General features: G+C 42.7%; 1 protein-coding gene and 1 long non-coding RNA gene across 3 annotated transcripts in view; one reads left to right on the top strand and one right to left on the bottom strand.

Annotated features, from left to right (window-relative positions):
* LOC138961973 (uncharacterized) overlaps positions 1 to 25,815 on the top strand; it is a 109,871-nt gene that overhangs the window by 59,848 nt on the left and 24,208 nt on the right. The gene's annotated exons all lie outside the window — the stretch shown is intronic.
* The window catches only part of LOC138961965 (mitogen-activated protein kinase kinase kinase 4-like), a 76,666-nt gene that overhangs the window by 33,572 nt on the left and 17,279 nt on the right, over positions 1 to 25,815 (bottom strand). For both annotated transcript variants that reach the window (XM_070333647.1, XM_070333648.1), the window contains exons 3-10: positions 9,215 to 9,382; positions 8,102 to 8,365; positions 7,360 to 7,518; positions 5,843 to 6,000; positions 5,093 to 5,299; positions 4,617 to 4,716; positions 4,224 to 4,307; positions 2,493 to 2,765 (exon numbers count right to left, since the gene is read on the bottom strand). In XM_070333647.1, the coding sequence (XP_070189748.1) occupies positions 2,493 to 2,765; positions 4,224 to 4,307; positions 4,617 to 4,716; positions 5,093 to 5,299; positions 5,843 to 6,000; positions 7,360 to 7,518; positions 8,102 to 8,365; positions 9,215 to 9,382 (1,413 nt within the window). The remainder of the gene's footprint in view (positions 1 to 2,492; positions 2,766 to 4,223; positions 4,308 to 4,616; positions 4,717 to 5,092; positions 5,300 to 5,842; positions 6,001 to 7,359; positions 7,519 to 8,101; positions 8,366 to 9,214; positions 9,383 to 25,815) is intronic.

Raw genomic sequence — 25,815 nt, 5'->3', positions numbered from 1 at the left:
AGTACACAAAATTTGGTGGTGATTGGACTTAATTCAAGCTTGCTAGACAGATTTCTTTACAGTTACTGATTTTTGGGAAGTTTCTTGGTGGCAAGCTTGGGCAGGCAGGACGTTAACGCCGTGGCAGTGCTAGTCACAATAGTGTTAATCTTATTCCAAGTGAAAGGATGCTCTTAATCCATGTGAAAGGATGCTCTTAATCTTATTCTAAGTGAAAGGATGCTCTTAATCTTATTCCAAGTGAAAGGATGCTCTTAATCTTATTCCAAGTGAAAGCCTTGACAGACCTGTGATCACTGCCTTCATCTTTCAAATTGGAAGGAATGTACTCCAAAAGTATCTACAGTGACCATCAACATCAAATTATTCTCTTTTATTATTCTCTTTATTTATATAGCGCCTTATCCGAAGTTCAAATGACCCAAGCTTGAACTCCAACACACTCTATAGCACAGGCACTCCTCACTTAGATTGTTTTATCCTTGTGATGGAGTTGGAAACCATGGATTCACCAGAGAAACTATATAGCCTAGTCGATTCGGCCAGTGTGACCCAGGGGCGGATCAGTTGCTTTGTAAGGGGGGGTGCATTTTGAAGTGAAAGTGAATGTGATGGACGCGAAGCGCCCGAATTTGCTAGGGGGGTCCGGGGGCATGCCCCCCCGGAAAAATTTTTGGCCCTAAGAAGCAAAATGGTGCCATCTGGTGCCATTTGAACTTAGAAATGGTCATAGAATCAGCTTTCCAATTTTTTATATTTTTTTGCTGGAGGGGGGGGGGGGGGGGGGGGTGCACCTGCACCCATGCATTGGTATAAATTAAAAACATATGGAGGTGTTTTCTGAAAGATTTATTTTGAAATATATAAATCTAAACAACGAAGTGACTGTGGTAAGATGAACAATCAATCAATAATGTGTCGTCTTTGTATGGTGAGTACAGTAATCCTTTGTTTTTTTAACTTTGAAATATATATATATGAAGGATTATGATATAATTACTCATGTTTGACTTCTTCAAGGGTTTGGAAGTATACACATGCAGGTATGAGATGTGGAATGATCCTGATTATATGGCTTCTGAAAAAAAAGAATATGTCTTGTGATGAACATTAGAGCCTGTAAATAATTATTTACTTTGTTGAACAAATTTGCGCATAACATAGCAGCAAGAAGGTATTATCTTCTTAATTTTCAATCGACTCGATTAGCATTTTGATCAACTTATAATTGCACAGATGGGTCAAGCTCGGTTTCCCTACTCTGTAGGCCCACTGTACACAGATGTCACTGCTTTTGGTGCTCTTTGTGTGCTAGCTAACTGGGAACCTAAGCCTCGAAATTAGATTATTTGGATAGCCTGAACCAGACTGCAGAGTCCACTTATTGAAAAGATAAATCTTAACTTCACTATCAACATGCAGATGGATAAACTAGCTTAAACCACTTAGTACAATTGGGTTAAATATATTTTGCTGTGGCATTCTGCTTATTGATGAAAAATAGCAAGGAAGATCACACTGTAAGCATGCAAGAACCCTGATGAGTAAAATTATATCTCCCTCTTTGCGAGTGTTTCATGCTGTGTGCATGATCTGATCAGACTCCTTTGCTATCGTTCTACATCAACAACGAACCCATAACTGATGTGGATGGGAAACAAAAATTCTCCCTTTCCTCTCTAAGCTTATCTCCCTCCCTCTTTCTTATGGTGCGCAATTTTGGACAGACATTCAGACAAGCTCCATAAAAATACCAGTCTCGTGCAAAAAAGCAATCTTACTATTTCATTCAACCTTCTTATGTTTTCTCAAATCTAGAATAGATCTACGCGACAGATTTTGCGCAATATTTTCTTTCAGCCAATGAAGACACAGATTGTTGTCTCGGTTTGATTATAAGGGGAAGTAAGTCATTTGTAACTTCCGTTCAGTCTAGACAAACGTAGGATTTTGTGTGTCAAAATCCGTGCCGTTTTGCAAAATGACAGCAGTAGCAACGTCTCATTGGTATACATCTGTCACTGTCCGCTAGTTTAATGTCTGCTTGATTTTATCATAGCCGTTGTTTTGCTTTGTTAAGCTGTGTATGGCAGGAATGCGAAGTTTGCCGACGAGGTCGATAACTTATTATAATACCTAGTATAAACCATAAGAAAAGACCCCCCGTCCATCACAAGTGACAGCCATAGGCCCCGCCCACCTCGTGACGAGTGCCTGTGCTCTACGGTGACCACTCACATTGAATGGCCAAATTCTGAAAACCCAACTAATTCTACAGTGACCATCCATACTAAATGGCCCAATTCGCAACTCCCAACTAATAATTCTACAAAGACCATCCACATTACATGGCCCAAGTTTGAACTCCTAACACATTCTAATAGTAACTATTCACATTAAACGGCCCAATTCTGAAAACCCAACTAATTCTACAGTGACCATCCACACTAAATGGCTCAATTCGCAAAATTCTACTCTCAAACAAACTCTACCTGGATGTGTGACAGAGCGATAGTGGTTTCAGCAGTAGGCTCCACATTTACGTCCTGGCCGTCCCATCGGGGACACACTGGTTCGTGATCCGCTCCTGCCTCACAGCAAATCAAGAGCAGGTAACCCTCCTCGCGAATGTTGGGGATGTCAACGGGGCATAAACCATCGTCTCGACCACTGGTGACGTTGAGAAGCTGAAGAATGAGGCGTGTGTTGCCAACGATGCGCTGGGGTACGAACATCATGTAGCCTGCACTCAGGGGGGCTCGCACCTGAAGCAAGAACAGGTTTAAAAACAAGTCGCGTAAGGCGAAAATACAATATTTAGTCAAGTAGCTGTCGAACTCACAGAATGAAACTGAACGCAACGCAACGCAGCAAGACCGTATACTCGTAGCATCGTCACTCCACCGCCCGTGGCAAAGGCAGTGCCCGTGGAATTGACAAGAAGAGCGGGGTATTCGTTGCGCTAAGAAGGATAGCACGCTTTTCTGTACCTCTCTTCGTTTTAACTTTCTGAGCGTGCTTTTAATCCAAACATATCATATCTATATATTTTTGGAATCAGGAACCGACAAGGAATAAGATGAAAGTGTTTTTGAATTGATTTCGAGAAAAAAATTTGATAATAATTTTTATATATTTAATTTTCAGAGCTTGTTTTTAATCCGAATATAACATATTTATATGTTTTTGGAATCAGCAAATGATGGAGAATAAGATAAACGTAAATTTGGATCGTTTTATAAATTTTTATTTTTTTTTACAATTTTCAGATTTTTAATGACCAAAGTCATTAATTAATTTTTAAGCCACCAAGCTGAAATGCAATACCGAACCCCGGGCTTCGTCGAAGATTACTTGACCAAAATTTCAACCAATTTGGTTGAAAAATGAGGGCGTGACAGTGCCGCCTCAACTTTCACGAAAAGCCGGATATGACGTCATCGAAGACATTTATCAAAAAAATGAAAAAAACGTTCGGGGATTTCATACCCAGGAACTCTCATGTCAAATTTCATAAAGATCGGTCCAGTAGTTTAGTCTGAATCGCTCTACACACACACACACACACAGACAGACAGACAGACGCACATACACCACGACCCTCGTTTCGATTCCCCCTCGATGTTAAAATATTTAGTCAAAACTTGACTAAATATAAAAACCATAATAATACGATGAAATAAAAATTCGAAAAATTCAAATTGCATTACAGTTTGCATACACTGATGAACTCGCATGTTCACACAAACACACACACACACACACACACATGAACCATGAACATATGCCTACATGAATGAACACAAACATACACATATATACACACACACACACATATATATATATACATACACACATAAACACATACACAAAGCTATCATAACCATTGACAGTGAAACTACTCCAGAAGCAAGTAAAGTCTCCTGCTGTCATTTTGCTCATCGTTGAAGACAACAGTACACTAAAAAATTTTTGCTGGAAACACTTGGTAAACGTAATATCAGTCTGACTACAATTGAAGTTTATCAACACCATAACTTTCAAAACAGAGAGAACAATTTTAAGACTTAAAAGACCAGTTTTCTCTGAAAAAAAATCACCATGCAATCTGAAGGTAATGCTAATATTTTCAAAGCTTGTGACGTTTGAAACTCCAAACAAACAACATCATTTTATGGATCATTTCAGGCACACATCTGGCATTTGTTATTCCATATACTTACCCGGACGTGGTCTGTGGCCTTCAGTTTGTCGAACAGCTCTCTCATTGTCACTACCACGTTGAAGTCGGCTGCTATTTCAAGATCCTGAAGCATACAAAGTTTCCCTTTAATTCGTTTTTGATGTTTCATGGTTCATCACAGCGGACACGCAGAAGAAAATCACTTCAGAAACGAGAATAGACATCATCAAAAAGAAGGAAATAAGGTTTCACCCTATGTGAACACCTCCGAGTGGAAGGGTTTTGCGGCCAGCGCAGCAAAGAGAAATCTCTAGAGCTTGAAATGTTGGAAATCTCATGTCTGATGCCATTTACATACAATGCCTATGGCCACACCACGCAGCCAACAACATCGATTTTTATTCTCTCCCTTGTAAGACCTGTGTGGACCCACCTTCCTGAGTTTCTTGGCAAAGCCTAAGGCCTTTGACGCCCTCTCCCTCGCCTCATGGAAAAGATTCTTGAAGCCTCGTAGTGCCACTTGTACAGATTGCCTGTGACAAAACAGCAACGCACCATAACACTAACATCTTGACACACACAAATAATCCTCTGTAAAATAACTTTAAAACCATGTTTTCAGGACACAAACTGCTGTACCCATGTTTTATATCAAGCAACTAGCGACGTATGGCTGCCTGAATTGCAAGGTAAAAACGGTCATACACATGTATAAAAACCCACTCGTGCAGTAACATGAGTGAACATGGGAATTCCAGCCCATGAACCAAGAAGAAGAAGAATATTAAGCAAACCTTTTGCACAGAGAATTTTCATCCAAAACCTTTACACAGACAGGAAAATTCAGACAAAATACAGAGCAAGTAAAAAAAAAACCAGAACGTAGTAACCATCAAAACCAAATCTCACTTGACTTCAGCGCTGATGCGAGGGCGAGAGCGGTTGTCATCACACTCAATGCTGGGTGTGCTGTCGTTGTTGTTGTTATCGTTATTTTCTGGTTCCTCCCCCTCTTCACTCTCCACCCCCGACACGTCGTAAAGGCTGCGCGTGTTCTCGTCAATTCCGTTGTCCAGGAAATCAGCAGTGAAGCTCAGCAGACTGGATGCCATGGAACTGTGTGACAAAAAATATTTCAGTTGAGCGCTATGTCAACCGAGTCTAGTGACTATAATCAGATCATTTATACTTATGCCTGTAATCTTTTGTCCTTCCCCTTTTTATACATTTTGTTGCAGCTCCTACAATCTTGCTCAGTCTTCTCAGTTCATAACTTCTACGGTTGTAACATAAAACACTCTTTTCTTTCATTGACTCTTTCAGATACACTCTGCATAGTACCCTATAAAACAAAAATCCCATTATCAGTGATTTAACAAACAAAAAAAATCAAAAACACACCTACCAATCCTGAACAACAGAGATTATTTGTGTTCAGCAAAGCTGACTTTTATTGTTTTATTTTCATTAGGGCTATTAAGATAACCCAAACTCACTTCTGTTTGACTGGCTTTGCCTCCAAAGGTAATCTAAACAACAAAGTTACTGTGGATGAGATAAACAAAGTTAAAACCAAAATATAAAAAAATCTGTACACACCAATACAAGGACAAAGGTAATTCAAGTGTTTCGTACACTTGATTACACATGCAATCTCACCTGAAGCGTTTGCCAGCCTCTGCTTCTCCACCGATGATGTAGATACAGATGCTGCGAGTGAACTCCCACTCGTCTTCCAGCGCAGATTTCAAGTCCTGGGAACCTTCCGGCAAACTCTGCAGCATGTAGATCCACGACTGTAGGAAGGAGAAGTATACCTGCACATACCAAAAGAAATCTTGCATCAAAAATGCACATCTTCAACGGGTCCGAACGCACATCTTACTGAGGTATTGCATCAAACATGTACTCCCTCTGAAAATATGATGGGGGATAATCAAATGCCTTTCTTTTGCAACCATGTAACCATTACAGTAAAAACTTTACTTTTCCAAAGCAGGAGCACTTTCAATCCGTCACTGCCATAGGCCATCGCTTCTGCTTGCAAACATCAAAAAAGACAGAGAGACAGAACAGAAGAAACAGAAAACAAGTCGCGTAAGGCGAAAATACAACATTTAGTCAAGTAGCTGTCGAACTCACAGAATGAAACTGAACGCAATGCAATGTTTCAGCAAGACCGTAGCATCGTCAGTCCACCGCTCATGGCGAAGGCAGTGAAATTGACAAGAAGAGCGGGGTAGTAGTTGCGCTGAGAAGGATAGCACGCTTTTCTGTACCTCTCTTCGTTTTAACTTTCTGAGCGTGTTTTGAATCCAAACATATCATATCTATATGTTTTTGGAATCAGGAACCGACAAGGAATAAGATGAAAGTGTTTTTAAATTGATTTCGAAAAAAATATTTTGATAATAATTTTTATATATTTAATTTTCTGAGCTTGTTTTTAATCCAAATATAACATATGTATATGTTTTTGGAATCAGCAAATGATGGAGAATAAGATGAATGTAAATTTGGATAGTTTTATAAAAAAAAATTTTTTTTTAACAATTTTCAGATTTTTAATGACCAAAGTCATTAATTAAATTTTAAGCCACCAAGCTGAAATGCAATACCGAAGTCCGGGCTTCGTCGAACATTACTTGACCAAAATTTCAACCAATTTGGTTAAAAAATGGGGGCGTGACAGTGCCGCCTCAACTTTCACGAAAAGCCGGATATGACGCCATCAAAGACATTTATCAAAAAAATGAAAAAAACGTATGGGGATATCATACCCAGGAACTCTCATGTCAAATTTCATAAAGATCGGTCCAGTAGTTTGGTCTGAATCGCTCTACACGCACGCACGCGCACACACACACACACACACATACACCACGACCCTCGTCTCGATTCCCCCCTCGATGTTAAAACATTTAGTCATAACTTGACTAAATGTAAAAAGGAAGAAAACAAGAGTTCATACCAAAGTGCAGATTTCACAAACAGAATCAATAATATTTCAAGCCAACATCCACAGAAAAAAAAAAAAATTAACACTTCCATCACCACAACATTACAACATTTTTTGTCAGAGAGCAACAGAGAGAGAAAGATCTTCCGACGGGTAACCATGGGCAACAAACGGCTGGTAATCACGGACAACAAACAGACAAACAAAGGATACATACCTCTAGCATGCTCTTGAGATCCTCATCAAAGCGCTCGAGGTCGGAGGCAAACTTTTCCTCGGCCTCCTGCTCGTCCCACATGACTGGATCCACCATGAACTGATAGTACTGCTTCACTACGGTGGCAGCATACAACACCTCCTTGCACTCTCGGATCAACTGAAAACACAAATGAAAGGTTGATTGCATCTTTCATTACACAGCAATGCTAGCTGTCAATGTAGAGACCTAGTAGTATTATTAGTACTGCTTCACGGTGGTGGCAGCATCGAGTACTTCTTTGCACTCTCGGATCAACTGAAAACACAAATGAAAGGTTGACTGCATCTTTCATTACACAGCAATGGTAGCTGTCAGTGTAGAGACCTAGTAGTACTAGCAGTACTGCTTCGCGATGGTGGCAGCATCAAGTACTTCTTCGCACTCGCGAATCAACTGAAAACACAAGGAAGAGGGATGATCTTATCCACAGGCACGCAGAGTTAGGGATTGAATTAACCAGTAACTTTATTTTTTAAATCTGAAATACAGGAAACAAAATCTCTTCACATTTACATTAACTAAATATGTGTTTTGATTAGATCTGTCACTGCTTCCTGTAGCAGATTGAGCATTTTTTGAGAGAGCCACACTTCAAACGTAACAATGAATAGTTTTTCCAAAATGGCTAACAAGATCACTCAAATAACAATATTTTTTAACTAAATTTAGATGCTAATCAAATTAAAAACGGCACACAAACCTGTCGTATACTCAGGAATGATGGATCTCCCTGGGGTCGCTGTTCCAACCTTAGACGCAGACACTCGTGGACAACGTCTAACGGGATTCGAACCAGAAAGAGGTAGGTGGGTCGGAACGAGGGAAGTCCCATGCGACGGAATTCTTGACACCACTCCCCGTGTTCCGCTAGACTGGTGCTGCGCCCGAAGTACATTCTTGCCTGATTCATAGTAGGGGAGGACGCCATTTCGTTTTCATGAAGGCCTGCTTCATCTGAAGGATACTGCAAGAAGTAGAGTTAACAAAGATATCACCTGAGAAATGGAACATTTCCTACAAGTCTGGCATTCATTGTCTCAAATACCTTACATGTAAACCTGCAAACAGCAGTACAGTTATGCTGACAAAGCTCAGAAGTTTTTAGTCTAATACACAACTTGTTCAAATAGCAGGCAATGCACATGCAATGGATCGTGTTTGTGTACTTTTCATTCAGAACATGCATAAATTTGACAGAAATTCCAAATAGTCAGGCTCCTCACAAAACATATTACAAAAGGATTCAATAAAGTTTCCTACAAAACAATATAACCAATCCATCAATTAAATTGGTTATCCTTCGGTTACCCTTTGCAGATCTGATTGCCAAGCAGTAAGAGTTTGTGTTCAAAGAAATGGACCAACTATAATCAATTCATCAATCAACCAGCCAATTCGTTACCCTTGCCAGAGTACTGCCAGGCAGCAAACGTTTGTGTTCATCAAAGGAATGAACATAACTTGATCAATCAGATAAACAAAATGGACAAACTAATCGATCGATGAAGCAGTCAATCAACAAAACAATCGACCAATCAATCAAATTAAAGATTGTGTCAAAAGGAGTTCGATGTCACAATCACAGAACAATGGTGACTGCGCATGAGAGCGAGAAACAAAAAGACCAAAAATATTGTACTCGTGTGTTTGCCCGAGGAAGACCCTACTGGTAGAAACGCTGTATTGTGTTATTCGCATCAACATCGTTAAACACGCAAGAACAGTATTTTTTAAATCTTTTTTGTAACAATCAAAGTTTTCACTCCATCAATCAACCAATACAACCTATCCATCCACCCATCCAACTGCATACCCTTTTGAGATCGGGTGCAGGGGCATGATGCCTGGGGCTCTCCAGGGCCTCCTTTGCACGCTGCAGGGAGCAGTTGAAGATGTCACGCAGCCGCAGCACTAGCTTGTGCATCCCCATCTTCTTCAGGCACTTGTCCACGTAGTGCCTGTACACCGCTGACCGCCCCAACTGGTACAAACATGCATGTCAAATATATTAAGAGTAAGACAAATACAAAGAAATTCATGTTTTACGCCCTCACCACAAAGCCATTAGGGGCATGTTCCCAGGTTTTACCCCGACTTTAGATGAGATGAGATACACAAGTGTATGCGTGTTTAGGTGGTATCAGCCATCTCATGGCAGAATGACTGAGGTCTATTACGTGCCACTGTGACACGGGGGTGGGACATGGATACCGTCTCTGGGTCTGCACATAAAGTTGACCCATGTCCACCCCAGCCTGGATTCGAATCCGCAACCCTTATAGTCCAGTGGCCTACCACCTGAGCTACCCCGGCCCCCCTAGTAAGACAAATCAATCAAGTTACCTATATTTTTAGCTCTGCAAGTGCAAACAATCACACACCTCACAGTCACAGTCACACTAGTAGTATATAATACTAAGATAATCGCTTACATTTCCTCACACAACATCTTCACACAATGAACCATGCTGAACGTGCATGTAATTTCAACTGTTTGGTTTTTCTTGCCCAAGAAATAGCGACAGATTTCGCATCAAAATCAAACAGAAGAAATCACATAACACTAACAGTCTAACACTTTTAAATTATAAAATAAAGTGCATCTGCCACAAATTTCAAGTGAGCATATTTGGGCATCCCATTGAAAGTGTTGGTGGTCTATTTAAAGGCATAAATGAAGTAAAAGGAGTTCTGTGCTTGTCGAAGCTGACATGTATACCACATTGCCTCAAATTATACAATTACATTGCCTCAAATTATACAATTTATCAAAATTATCAACCTTTTCAGATAGATCTAAATCTAAGGAACACATTCTCCTGGTAATGTGCTCATAAAGCAACACGCATGCTGCTTTAACTGATGTTAAACTCCTCCTCCCCCCCCCCCCCCCCCCCCCCTCTTTTTGGTCTATTGAATCTGTGCGGATGTGCGGGTGGTGCATGGGCTCGTGATGTGGGGTGTTGCAAACTTTGACACATTTATTTCAGAAACTAAATACTTTTGATGCACCATATTAATGTTATAATAAAAACAAACAAAGGTGCCTTTCCAGTGTATGTAAAGGCCATGACAGACGCACAACACAAAACAGTGTTTTCTTTCAAAACAAACACAAAACTGCGTGTCTCCCGAGTGACATCCCCCAAAACGCGTTTCGGAAAACAATGTTTCGTGTTTTCGCATTGTGTTTTGGATTTAAGACCAAGAGCATGCTTTTAAATCTGAAAACATGTTTTGGTTGTCAGCCAATGAACGCGGACGATCAACTCACGTGACTCGGTTTCTGGCACCACGAAGAGAGAAAAAGAAATGGCTGACCCAGATGTGGTACCGATTCAGGGTAGTACCGGACCCCTGAATCCTTACTAGAGTCTATGGAGCCTGTCACGTTTAACAAGAGGCAATAATATCAGTGGGCGCTGCCAGCCGTATTGTTTACAAACCCGAACACAGCGCGGTAGCTGGACGGGTCAAGCTGACACTGACTGTTATTTCTGTAAAAACATGCAGCGTGCTACTGCTAGTCTGCGTGTTTCGCGTGTGACATCCCCGCTTTAAGCATGTGTTTTCCCAACGTTTTGAGATGGAGTTTTTGTCGAAAACATTGTTTTGTGTTGCCCGTCTGTCATCGCCTTAAGTTGTAACAAGACAAAGCTGATTTTTTCACAAAAACACTGATGGACAATTTTTGTTTTAAATGGCCTTTTAATTTGAGTACCCTGCTTTCTCAGTTTACCTGTTCATACCATCTAGACAGATTTACCTCCATTTCAAGAATGATCCTCTGCTTTAAGACCTGCTTTCCTAAGATTTCGTTGGAGGTCTAACAAGGTGAGTACTACTGTACTGGATTACAATTTTTTTTTTTAATTGTGTTTGTACTTCGTTCTAGCAAAATTGCAAACTTAACATAAAATGTGAGACTGAGGAAAACACTGTAGTGATACCTTAGACTTACAGGGTAAAACCTGACAGTGACACTTTAAAAATGGAAAATCCAATTCAATGCATGGGGTTTCCCCTTATCTGCTTATGCGTCACTACAGGAAAAATGGGTTCAATTTCAACTCAATATAGACAAGCTTCCTATTGATTCGCACTGAATGAACTCAGTGCTGCTTGTATCAAAGCTTTCAAAAAAATCTCATTTCAAGCCTTGAAATAACACCCAATATCAACTGTTATAGTAACAGTAAAATACATTTAATTGCTTCGGTGATCAACTTGGCATGGCCAGTTGCTCATAATATATTTCAACATAGCATGGCCATTCGCCTATAATCAGCATGGCTTGGCCATTCACACATAATCATAATATGAGTTATTTCTAATATGCTGACTGTAGTGTTAGCAAATGATAACAAGACATGTCGAGAAAAAAGATATCAAGCATGAGCCTTTTAGGCGAATGCTGAAAAAGGCTCATGCTGATATCGTTTGTGAGACATGTCTGTTATCATTTGCTAACAGTCAGCATATTAGAAATAACAGTTTTATTACTGTTTAATGCGACCAAAAGAAATTTCAAAGCAACCCCGCGAATTAGACAGAACAGCCGCAATGGGAACTTGAGCGCTTCTACCTTATTATGCCTGTCAGTCAAAGAATTCTCATGACCCGAGTCAGCCAATCAGAGTAACACCCCTGACGTGATGAATATTCACAGGTCAAATGCCTTTGACACACAACAATCTCACAAGATAAACCATGTTGAACATGCGTTTCGGTTGCTTCGCTTTTTCTCGTTGAACAGAGAGCGACAGATTTAGAACCGACTCCAGATGGATGGGAAATGACGTATTTAGATACATTTGATGTAAAGCGAGTGGCGCAATTTCACTTGATTTTTCCGAACTTTGATCATTTAGATTTCAAGTGAGCGGTCGGCATTGCACACTCAGACGATGGGCGATGCCTTGCTGTTCCGTTACGCACCCACCGACAAAACTTGCTTTTCGGTATTTTTTAGATAAAGACTAAAAGAGAGTATTACCTGACAGCATTTGAAGTGTCATTCTTCAGAATAAATCACGCTGATATTGTTGAATTATATTTTTACTTTGTCTTGTTAATTTTTAGCGTGATAAGGCCAAAAAGAAAAGTATTGTCTGTTTCCGGTAACATCGCCGAAAAAACTAGGGTCGGTCGTTTTTTTTGTTTTTTTTTTACCTTTTTCTTACGTTTTGTTAACGTCTTTTGACTGGGTTTTTTCTTTTCTTTTACACGCTTCCTTAGTTTACTTACAATTATTTAGCACATATTTTTGACCTAGATATATATATATATTGAAACCAAATAAAGTATACTTTTTGGGGGGGGTGCGAAAAGCGGAAAAAAACTTTAGGGTCGGCGCTTAATAATAGGGTTGGTCGGGTTACCGGAAACAGACATATTTTTCTTTTTGGCCAAAACAAAAAGGGTCCCTGCCTGAACGTTATAACATTTAGAGGGTCACCTAGAATCCGTCCTTTTTGGTCAAAAAGCCATATATGGGGCACTGAATTGGTAATAAATCACGGATTATCAGCATGAAATGGCCATTCACACATAATAATAAATTTATCAGCATGAAATGGCCATTCACACATAATAATAAATCAGCATGAAATGGCCTTTCACACATAATAATAAATCAGCATGAAATGGCCATTCACATAATAAATCAGCATGAAATGGCCTTTCACACATAATAATAAATCAGCATGAAATGGCCTTTCACACATAATAATAAATCAGCATGAAATGGCCTTCAAGTGTCACACATAATCATAAATCAGTACGAAATGGCCTTTCACACATAATAATAAATCAGCATGAAATGGCCTTTCACACATAATAATAAATCAGCATGAAATGGCCTTCAGAGAAAGGGAGAATGTACGTTCTGGCTCACCGATTCCGACAGACCCTAAATATTAACGCAAAATAGGCTTCTGGACTAAACTTTTACTAAAATGAAACATGCGACAAAATCAGAAAAATACTGCATAAATCCATACAAAAAAAATACAGTAAAGTAAGGTTGTTTTGAACCAATGCCGGGTCTGTCGGAATCAGTAACCCAGAACGTACATTCTCCCTTTCTCTCTGTGCAACGCTAAATTTAGTTTCCATTGAAATATTAACTAGTTGCAGCCAGCGTGCGTATTGATCCAATCTGCCATAACTACCGTATTGATCTGGTAAAAACAAACAGCAAGCCTGTCTTCTATATTCCTCCAATGGCAAGACAAGATTAAATCATGTGATAGCAACAGTTACGTCACGTCCGCCCAACACTTGGTATTGATTGTAACATAGCCTGGTGATTTTGTCATTTCATTCCGGACTCGCCTGCCGTGCGGTTGTGTTTTCTGTGAGAGAAGTGTTTTTACTGTCACTATATTTGCTAAATATTTATGTCTCAAGATAGCATTTCTGAAGAATTAGAGAGAGAAATTCTTGAATCACAAGTTGCTCATCAAAATCTATTAGATTTTTCAACACAGTCATCAACTTTAATTTTACATTCACCAACTATGGATATACCGGAATCATTGAGTGAATGGAATTCTGAGCAGTTTTTAACTATTGAAGAGCACCTCAGTTACCTCAACAATTTTGTTGAAGTATTATCGCAAATGAAAAATGAAGGGCCATCTCAGAGTGGAAAACTACCTAAATTTCCTTCACGCCCAAAACGGAAACTTTCAGATTTGTATGGAGGAAAACCAAAGAAAACCAAAACAACAATGACGTTCAATGAACTCCACGAATATTTAAAGTCAAAAATTGTTGATGTAAGCATGAAAGTTAGGAAGGAAGTGTTCTTTTTTAATCCGGAAGATATCACATCATCAGCAAGTGCCATTGAAAAGTTAGTTGAGGGATATAGACACATACAAAGACAGGAGGCAACTTCAATGGGCTTCAATTTGCAATATGGAATGGTTCTAGAAATCGCATTTAAGTTTTATGAAGCAGAACAAGGCATTCATAATGAGACCTGGGATGGCTGGTTGGAAAGAAACGTTAAAATTTCTTCTACGTATGCACGGAGATTGAGGGAGATTGGAAAATTTCCTAAATAAATTATCATTTAATTAATATACTTACCCGAATCACATTAGCATTGAGTCACCTGAGATGCTTATCACTGAAAAACGCTTACCCGGCTAAAGAATTTAAAGGGAAGCAACCCCATCACCAAAACGAAAGTGAAAGTAGCTTTGGTAATGGGCCAGTACACCGGGAGTTACCTCCCATACGGGTGTATGCCACGTCACTTCCTCTAGGAACACGTGCCTATTATCATACGGCTTTAAAAAATCTTAAAACCATAAGCGGGGCAGGTGGGAGGGAATACAGTATGTGATTCGGGTAAGTATATTAATTAAATGATAATTTATTTAGGAAATTTTCCATTTAATATCATATTCTTACTCCGAATCACATTAGCAGATAACATCAACAAGGCGGTGGGCTAGAAATGAATCAAAACTCACCATCAAGTTCTGGACAGGAACTGGCCTGCTGCTATGAGCGCTGGAAGGCCTCTGGAGCCATCCTGTCGAAGAGCTGTGACGTCCCGAAGATAAAAGTTTATGAAAACATCTTCGGAACGCCAATACGCAGTTGTCAGCACCTCCTCTAGACGTCTGGAGCGCAGAACTGCCAGAGAGGATGCCCACGCCCTCGTCTCATGGGCTCGGGCCGAGTCAAGTGGCAAGGAGGGCATAACCCCCCCCCCTCTTTGTGCGCCTCCACTCATAAGCCTGCTTGATGAGCGAGGACACCCACCGGGCCAACGTTACCTTCGACAAATCTTTCTCGCGCCTAGTAAGGAGAGAGATAAACAACAACTTCTGAGAACTAGACCGAATCGGCTGAGTCCGGGCTAAGTACAGACGAAGTGCCCTCACAGGGCAATTGACCGAATCGGGGTCACCCGGGGCCAACGCGCTGGTCAGAGCCTTAACTCTAACCAGCGGAGAGGCCTGCCCCGGAGACTGATTCTTGGCCAGGAAATCAGGCCGGAAACGCAAAGATGCGGAACCGTCCGGCTCAAAGGAGATATCTCCAGGCTGACCCGACAGGGCGTGGATCTCGCTACCCCGTCGGGCCGTAGCCAACAAAAGGAGAAACAGCGCTTTGCGAGTGACATTGAACAGACTGGCCTCGCTTAAAGGCTCAAAATCCGCAGAACGAAGGAATTCCAGGATTAAAAACAAGTCCCACTTGGGAGCGGGCAAACGAGCTTTAGCTTCCTTAAGAGCAGCCCCTTTAATGACTGCAGCTATAACGCCCCCGACTCGAACAGAACGACCAATCTGCTGAAGAGTCGCCGAGATAGCGGAGCGCCGGACCCTCAACGAGGAGACTGAGGCGCCCTGTGAAGACATGAAAGAGAGGTGGTTAGCGACCTGAATAGAGCGCGGAGCCACCGAACTCACCCCTCTAGCTGAACACCAGGCAGTCCATGCCTTCCAGTGGGAAGCATAAACTGAAGAGGTGGACGCTCTATGCGAGCGAGCCACCAAGTCCAGAGTCAAAGACGACGCCCCAGAGCGCTTCAGCGAGTCCCGAACAACTTCCACACGTGAAGCTTCAGAAGACTGGGCTCCTCGTGTGGAATGCCTGTTCGGGGCTGCACTAGTTCCCCTCGCACTCTCGCACGAGTGCGAGAGGAATGGGGGGCCCTTGGGCAAGCCGAAGAAGATCTGGAAACCAGACCTGCGACGGCCACAGAGGAGCGACCAGAAGAAGAAGGGCCGGCTCCTCCATCTCCGCTTTCCGGATTACTCGGCTGAGTAACGGAAAGGGAGGAGTCTGAAGATCTGTATGTGCCCCCCAACCCTCCCTGGACGCATCTGTAAAGAGGTCCAGGTCGGGGAGGGGCACGACGATCGGAACACCTCTGCAGACCCACTCCGTGTGCAACCACGGAAGGGTCGCAGACTGGAACCATCCCTGCAAAGGGATGAGGGCGTCCCAGTCCACCAGAGGAGAGTCCACAAACGGCTTCAGCGCGAACTGAAGCGGACATTTGTGGACCCGGCCCAGTGAAACCAGAAGAGCCATAGACTCCATCTGCCCCAAGATGGAGGCGAGCGAGCGGATGGAAGCCATCAGGAGAGGTAAAGTGGAGCGAATCTGAGCTTGGAGCTTGTCCACCCTTCTCTGAGAAGGCTGGACAGTCCAAGCGACCGTGTCGAAAGACATCCCCAGATAAGTGAATGTCTGTGACGGGGTCAGCTCCGACTTTACCCGGTTGATCGAGAACCCCAACCAGTTGGATTCTCGAAGAACCGTCAGGGTATCCTGCGAACAGCCGCTCTGGGACTGGTTCATGATGAGCCAGTCGTCCAGATAAGCCCGCAGACGGATACCCTGGGACCTCACCAGTGCACAGACCTGTCTCACCACCATGGTGAAAATCCACGGTGCGAGAGACAGCCCGAAAGGGAGTGCGCGAAACTGGTAGATCTGATCTCCCCACCGGAAACGAAGCCATTTCCGGTCGGTCGGATGCATAAGAATGTGAAAGTATGCGTCCGTGAGATCGATCGAGGTCACCCAGTCTCCTGGGCGGAGAGAGTCTCGGACAGAGGCTGGCGTCTCCATCTTGAATTTTATCTCCCTCAAGAAAGTATTGAGGAGAGATAAATCCAACACGGGACGCCATCCTCCTGATGCTTTGGGAACAGCGACCAGACGCCCGTAAAATCCCAGGGAGCTGTGGACCCGAACTCTCTCCACCGCGCCCTTCTGCTCCAGGGAGGCAATTTCCGACTGCAAGACGGAACGTGCTTCCTGCGAGAAGGGGGGCTTGAACCGCGGAGGCACTCGGGTAAGAGGCGCCTTTTCCTCCCGCCAGAGTAGACGGAAGCCCGAACTCACCACTCCCACAATCCATTGGCTGTCTACTACCGACATCCAACGAGAAAGTGCCCGGGAGGGGCCTCCCGCCATCACCAAGGTGGAGGGCGGGAGGGAGGTGAGATCGGGAGCGCTTCATTGGGGGTGTGGCTTACTTCCAGAGCCGCCACGCCCCCTCCCCGATGCCGTCCTCTTCTTCCCACCACGAGCGGCCGGCGAAGCCTGCCGCTTCTGAGCTGGCTTGGGGTTAGACGATGTCTGAGCCTGCTTCTGTTTAGAAGGCTGAGACTGTTTCACCCCCTTCAGAGTGTAGTCAAGGAACTGACTGTCCTTGTTTGACTGAATCTCCTTCTGTCTGGCATCCAGTGCCAGCGGACAGAAGAGAGACTCCTCTGAGACCGGGGAGACTCTCAAGGTCTCCCTAGTAGCCAGCTCCGTGAATTGGGACTGCGAGAGGAAGAGATCCCTCCTGCAGAGTACCGCTTGGGTGTACTGCAGGGAGGAAAGACGCAATTGTTCCTCATTGACCTTGGCCAATGCGGTCAAAAGCGCAGAGACATCGTCCGCATTCTGTTCTTCACTGAGAGTGAAAGGAACTAGCGAATCGGTCAATGCCCGAGACAGAGCCCGAACGAGAGTCTCCGCAATGGAGGACAGTTCGATCTGCCGACGTCCAACCTCCTCAGCAGAGAGGAGGGAAGCCTCGGAAACCGGCCAAACCGAATCACGCTTGATCGGTTTAGTCAGAAGAGGCAGCAATTCCCGGGAAACCGGAAGGGTAGCCCTAGGGAGTGCAAAAGACGCCAGCCAATTCTGGCTCTAATTGGGCATGCCAAGCTTCCTATTGGCCGTAGGCACGAAGAAAGAGGCTTGGGCAGCTGAAGCCACCCACTGCTGAGCTGATTCCGGAACTGGACCAAAAGGAAGCAGTAACGGAACAGGCACTGGCCGAATACCACTCCCCGCATGTGCTGGACGAACCAGTGAATGCGAAAGTTGGTAAGCCACTGACGGAGACTCGGCGAACCGGAAGGAAGAAACATCCTCCTGTGCCGGCCGGAAGTCCGCCATGGCAGAAGGAACGAATGATGCGGAAGAGTCCGCAGCCACCACCCCTTCAGGAAAATAACGAGACGTTACTTCCGCCGCGACGTCAAGAACAGACTTGAGCTTCGACGGAAACACGCCCCGCGACTCCTCGCTGACCACTGATGGAGCATCAGAATAGTCACACGTGGAACCATGACCGAAGTCACCAGTTCCGGAAGCAGAAGCATGCCCTGGCAAACCGGAAACCGGAAAAGCCTGAGCACTAACGTCATCCTGCCGCCCAAAACCCTGTGAAGGTAAAGGGTAAGCAGGACGACCATCCGCAAAAACCGGAGCTGGATGAGCTGACGTCACTCCCCCGACTGAGTGGAGTGATGCCTGCTCAAGCCTAGGCGCTTGAAAGCCGGAAGGCGCACGCTGTAATCCACTATCTGGTATCCGGAAGGAACCACCAGAAGAGGAAGAAGCGTTTCCGGCCGAAACCGGAAGTGTAGTCAACGGAACCGCAAAATGCGGAAGTGAAGACTGCACTGGTTGACTTCGCGATCCGGAAGGACCGGAAGTCAGTGAATACTCCATCCTGCCGCGACCGCCGTAGCGTGCCGGAGCGGACGGATCATCACTTCCGGCAAGTGCCGGAAATGCGGCAGTCGAAACCGACTGCCGCCGCTGTTCGAACAAGTCCGGGGCCTCGTAGGTTATCGCCGGAAATGAAAGATCAGCAAGGTATCGGTCGTGACCCGATGCGAAAGAGCTGTCCCCCGAAGGAGAACGTCCAGGCGCCTCACGAGGGCTATCGGACCAGCTCTGCTTACCAACCGACGCTGAAGAGGGAGGACGCTGCTCCAAGCCGGAAGTGGAGGACAAAGACACGGAAGCCAATGCCCGGACGTCACTGCCAGATGCCGGAAACGCCGAACTGCTGGCGACGGAACGCTGAAATTCTGCCTGCACCAAGCTGCGGATTTCTGGAACCAGTGACTTTAACAGAGAGGAAACCAACGCACCTTGTCCAGGTGCTAACAAAGAAGACGAAGTCTCCGAAGTAGAGACAGGTGCAGAAGTAACAGTAGCGCTAGGCGCCGCAAAAGAAGCAGAAGTAGTAACAGCGCTAGGCGCCGAAATTGGTACAGCCAACAAAGTGTTACGCTCTTGGTCTGTAACAAGTAACGTTGCTTTGGAAGAGGAAGACTTAGCCTTAATTTTCCCCTTGGGGTCCGACTTGCCACGGCGCTTGTCTGAATCAGACATGTTGACAACAACACGTGGCAACGCGAAAAAAAATTTACTGAAACATAAGTCTAAACGACTGGAAAACTCAGTAAACACACGCACTAATGCGTTAACAAAATACTATAGCTAAACTTGCCCCACAAGCAGAGGCACGGAGAGCTACAAACAAAGTCACACGAGCTAGAAAACTAACTCACACAACAAAATGGCGACACGCAAGACACTGACACAAACGTCAACAACACGTGGCAAAGTAAAAAGATTTACTGAAACGTAAGTCAAAACGACTGAAAACACAGTAAACACACACGCTTACGCGTCAACAAAATACTAAAGCTACACTTGCCCAAACAGAAAGAGGGCACGCAGAGCTACTAGCAAAGTCACACGAGTTAGCTAACTAACTCACACAACAAAATGGCGAAACACGCAAGTCACTGACACACAAGTCCGTAAAAAACGGACAACGTACAGTAACGAAACAGCGCAAACAACCAACAACAAACGGGAACGAGCTCACCAAACTGTAGGCAAGGCGAGCAGACAAGCTGGGTAACGTGGCCGGCGGGTGTCACTCAAACACACAAGGTCAGCCACAGAGCGTCAAAAAGTGAACCGTCCTCTCCGAGGTGAAAAAGACGTATGATAATAGGCACGTGTTCCTAGAGGAAGTGACGTGGCATACACCCGTATGGGAGGTAACTCCCGGTGTACTGGCCCATTACCAAAGCTACTTTCACTTTCGTTTTGGTGATGGGGTTGCTTCCCTTTAAATTCTTTAGCCGGGTAAGCGTTTTTCAGTGATAAGCATCTCAGGTGACTCAATGCTAATGTGATTCGGAGTAAGAATATGATATTAAATGCCGTTTACTATTTCCATACAGAGCCAAATTCAGCACAGTTGGGATGTCTTTTTATGAAGTCTTCAACATGAGAAAAGAACTCAAAACCATGTTTGAAAAGAATGAGGATATCAGGCTTTATTGGGCTGAGAAAGTGACGTCAATGGTTCCAAATATACATCAACAGCAATCACAAGAGTAGGAAAAAAGAGTTAGAGCTAACACTGCAATCAGGTCACGCAACTGGCAGTTGCGCCAAAATAGGTCAACACCCTGCTTCGCGATTGGGCTGAGAAAGTGACGTCAATGGTTCCAAATATACATCAACAGCAATCACAAGAGTAGGAAAAAAGAGTTAGAGCTAACACTGCAATCAGGTCACGCAACTGGCAGTTGCGCCAAAATAGGTCAACACCCTGCTTCGCTTCGCTTCGCTTCGCTTCGCTTCGCTTCAAAGGCTGCCTTCGGGCGGCCGCCGAGTGTTAACTTATTCAATTGACTTGTTTATTTGATTCAAGCTTTTGATAAGTGTACTTGGTGGCTGCTTTGAAACTCAACAAAGCCTTCTCCCCTTTCACAAGCAACGTTCTCTTCCCAAACGCAAGCAACTTCCTTTTCCCCGCTGCAGTCAGAACAAAGCTGTCATAGCGGGTTTTCCCGATTGACAAAAATTCTTATTACACACTCAGACTATTTGGAGCCGCGTTTATTCTCCAGTGTCCAATTGCATAAGAATATTCTGGTGATGAATAAACGCGCTTTGTGTCATTAGCATCTAAAGATTTCTTGTTTACAATAGTTGTGTTGATCTGATGAAGCGCGGAACTGATCTTAGGGTTGTCATGGTGAAACACTCGCTTCTGAAACAGTGCTTCCTTGTAGTTATCATGCGATATGCTCGACTTTACAACCTGTTTGCTTACACCCTTTGCTTTTTTAACAACCCCTTTCTCACTTGCAACACTGTACATCTTTGCACGCAATCCAACATACTCCTTAATTATCTTCCCATTCATTTCATCTTTCATCTTTCCAATAACCTTCTTGTTAACATTTGAGTGCAATGGTGATTCTTTAGGGTAGTCGCAAGTGTCATAAAAAGAATCTTTTCCTTTTACTGCAGGACTTTCAGCTTCTAGATCTTTGTAAATGTCATCCGCTGGAATGTCAAGTAAGAATGAATCTGTGTCTGTGTAAAGTACTCTCGATTTGGGATATCTTGGTTTCAAATAATCATACAAAAACTCAAGCATCAACAGTTTTGACAACTCTAGCACAGTAAAGCCTATGAATACTGGTTTGTCAAGCTTAACTACAAGTTTTTTCATTAAGATACCATACAGCTGTTCATGAAAGTATTTAAAGTCTTGATACTGTGGTTTGGATGTCAGCTTGATGGCCTCATTTTCTCTTGTAACAAGTCTAACATCCTTTCTCTTGTGTGGGTTTTCCATTGTCTTACCAAAGCAACTGTTGTTCATCAGTTTAAAAAAGTCTTTCTCTGATGCATCAGCGGCTTTGGTTCTCAGTTCTGTGTTTTTCATGATGTAAGGTTTCATAAACTGTTCTTGATCAAATAAAATTATACGATGAACAGCCTTCAAAATTAATCCATGTCTAATGTAAAACTGTAACAGTCTGTAGTGACACACATACTTCTTTTTGTGAAACAGATTGGGCACCAGCTTTGGAGGTTCTCTTGGGTTTACTTTTAACCTCTCAGCCGCTAAAGGATAATCATTATGTAGATCATGAAGTGATAGTGGATAGTCTAAGTCAACTTCTAGTATCCATCCCTTTCGACTGTCTGGGCCTGCTTTTAATATTGTCAGCACAACACATTGTGAAAATGGTCCTGAATAGATCTTAAAGTTCCGAAGTGGAAGCGTCTGACACATTGCCCAACCATACAAATTGTTTGCATCTAGATACATGATGTAATTAGAAGGTTTCATAGGATCAAAGTCGTCCAAGTATTTGTTGTTGGCTTTGCAGTAATTGTGTGAAGCCATACTGATTCCTCCACGTAGTCCATTTTCAATCATCTGAAGTGTAGGAAGATCTGATAGCAAGTCAATCTTTACTCCTGTAAATCTAAGAAATGCATCCCAGCTCATGCCTGGTGCAGATATGTAATGTGAAGGATCTAGATTGTAGTGCTTCATACATGTTCTTCTGTAATTCTCAAATATATCTGCAAGTAAACAAACATCAGCCAACAAATATTGATCATGATAATCACCCATTGTATTACATCCTAATTTATTCCATGCAGTCTTAGCGTGTTCATAGTCTTCGTCACTTATACCTTTACCCTTCAGCCGTGAGAAGTAAGCATCCTTTGGTGGTAACTCATCTTCATCAAACCTCTCCCACGAATCCATGTATTCATATGGATAGACTCCCTTTCTAACTAAGTCACTGTCAAAGTACTTACATGTGATTGGGAAAGCAGTTAGTGATGAAGATAAAGACTCAAGTGTTCCCATCAGATGTTGAGCAGAATCGTAGAAGTGTAAACTATTCAGAGTAAAGGCCATGTACTTTTCTGAAGACTGCGCAATGCATCTTGCTTTGTATTCATCAGTTACTGCCTGCATGATCAGATGTGAATCATAACCGCGCAAGTTATGGAAGAAGATTGGAAGCTTCCAAGTCTTAGGATCAAACTTTAATTGTAGATTACATTTGCTGTGTGCTGCTCCTCGGAACTGCCCACTTACATGATCATGATCTCTTACTATTGGATTGTCTGTGTTTGGTGTTAGACTTTGTTCGCATATCCAACACTGTGTGGTAGAGTTAAACTGTTCTTGGTCTTCAGGTTTCATAACAATGTCTGAAAGATTCAGTTGTTTGGAGCAGTCATTTCGCACTTGGTTCATTTGCTGTAAGAAGTTCTTTGCTGCATTAGGTCCTCTGTACAATTGCGGTTTAGAATGTTTACCATCTGAACTAACAACAATAAATGCATATGAACAGACTTGATGATTACTTAGAGTTACTGTTTTAGGTAGGTCTTTTGGTAAAGGTCCTTCATATGGCACAATGATAGATTCAAAGTCAGCATAAACAACATAAGGACTTTTCTGTAGTTTGCATACATTCTTAAAATACACTTTGCTGTCTGGCGGCGGTGTTGTTAACTTCACAACCGCATCATCAACGCTCTTACAATGTTGCTTGTGTATAAGTGCTGCATGAATTGATGGAATACGCAAGAGACATCGCCTACAAAAGTCTTGTTTACTATTGTGATTGCTTGTGCTCGCCATCAGTCTACTCATTGTACGAATCAAAGTGTAATGATATTTTACACCATCAGTCATTAGTAACATGTCAACATGGTTAGTATCACAATCACCAATCGTTGGTGAGTTCTTTGATATTCTGACTGGTTTCAGTTCATCTTCCTCATCCCACGTGTAAACATTTACGGTGATGGGTTTGTTTTGCTGTTCAAATTTGTCAATGCTTGTAATGCTGACAGGAAATTCAATACCAGTAAAGTTTAGTTTATTTCTGTATGCATGATAGTTAGACACTCTTTCTGCATTTTTCTTTACACTGTACAGTCTTGCCAGAACACACCACATAAAACATTTGTCATCATCATTCTTTATGTTCAGCACAGCACGTTTTTTGACAAGAGCAGGAGGTAAAGGTATGTAACTTCTACCTCTGATGGGGGCAAATTTACTTAGCTTCAATTCTATTTTTAGAATTTCACCTTCTGACCATCCGGATCCTTTCATCTTTGCATCCTCTGCAGCTTGCTCAAACCGTTTCATCATTTCATCTGCCCAGTTTCCATTCAATTCTGCCATAGAATTAAGTGCTAGTTGTCTGGTTGAAACATGAACTTCTAGCACCTCATCACTGACTGTTTTGTATTTTATTAAACTGACTATCTGCACTTTTACTGGAGGTTCAATCAACAAATTGTTTGGAATTTGTTCAATGGCGTCTTGCACACTGGACTGCACATTTTGAGGATCCGTTACTTGTAATTCAACGGTGTCAAATACTGTCGATAAAGATTCTAATACAGAGTCTTCCATCGCTGTGAGTTTGATTTTATAACTCAAAATAAAAATATAAATTAAAAAAATGAAGTTGCTTAGAATTCTTTCTCAGAGCTTCCATTTTTGTTAACACTATAAAATCTGAAATAAAAAATCATTTAACATTTGTACCACGTGGAACTAATTGTAATTCCTCTTTTACAAAGGCTCTTTGCGGTGCTGGTTCTCTCAAGTAATATATAGGTGGATTTGTCTCTACTACTCTCTTGATTTCATGAATGTCAATACTCCAGATTGGATCTGTTGCACGCTTCCTGCTGTCACCCTCAGCTTCACCGGGTGCATATAAATATCTGACTTTCTGATTGAAAGGTAGTAATGCCACTGGTGTTGTTGACTTTGGAGCAACAGGTATTGTTTTCTGTTTGATTGCATCAACTGGTCTTAACCCTGTAGCTTTAAATACCTCCAGATTCATTGCTCTAAGTACTGATGGTAATCTTTTGACCCATTCAGTGTTACGCAATTTACTTTCTGTGTCCAAAAATTCCTGATGGTACTGATATGAAAACAGTTTTTCTGCCAACTGTTTGTTAAAGCTCTCAACAATAGCCTGTGACCTGTGGTTTCCTGGAATACCTCTCTTCACTGTAACATGATGTTTTAACAGAAGCTGGTTGACAGCTCCTTTAAACTCCTTACCATCATCACACTGAATCATTCTGGGATACTTTAGTGGTCCACGTCTGTAAATTTCTTGCAGGGCAACAGCTGTAGCTATAGCACTTTTCTCTGTCAACGGTTCAGCATCTTTGTATCTTGTTGCAACATCAACTACAGTCAGTGCATACTTATATTTCTTCCTTCTGACTGTGTCATGCGGTAAATAGAGCAGGTCTATTTGATGAGTGTCATTCGGTTTAATGTTAACAAAGTGTGGTCGTGTAATTTTTCTTGGTGCAGGTAAATAGATCTGCCAAACTGCCTGCTTTGACAACCATTTCTTTGCTGTATCTTGAGAAACACCTGCTGCGTCACTGAGCTTGTCAATAGCAGTTCTTCCTTTCCAGTATCCTTTTGGGGAATAATATATTTTAGATAACAAAGCATCACTCATGGTTTTTTAAATGACAGAATATTAAGATTTGACAGCACGCGCAATAAAGTAAACAACAGCCATACCAATAACAATGAAAACAATCTCGCCCACCTTCTGCTCTTCTGAAGGCTGATAAAAGTCACCCAGTTTTGGAGGAGCACTTGTCTTCATTTTCTTTCCAGTTACAAGATAGTATTCTTGAATGGCTGCATCAACATTGTCAAAGGTTTTGTTTGCATGTCCTTGCTGCCTGAGTTTATCATTCATAAAGTCTAACTGCGCAATTCGTTTCTTCTCGTATTCA

Source organism: Littorina saxatilis, linkage group LG3 (genome assembly GCF_037325665.1).
Source record: "Littorina saxatilis isolate snail1 linkage group LG3, US_GU_Lsax_2.0, whole genome shotgun sequence".
Taxonomy (NCBI): Eukaryota; Metazoa; Mollusca; class Gastropoda; order Littorinimorpha; family Littorinidae; genus Littorina; species Littorina saxatilis.
Note: the sequence above shows the minus strand (reverse complement) of the source record. Positions and strands in the feature narration are given on the sequence as shown.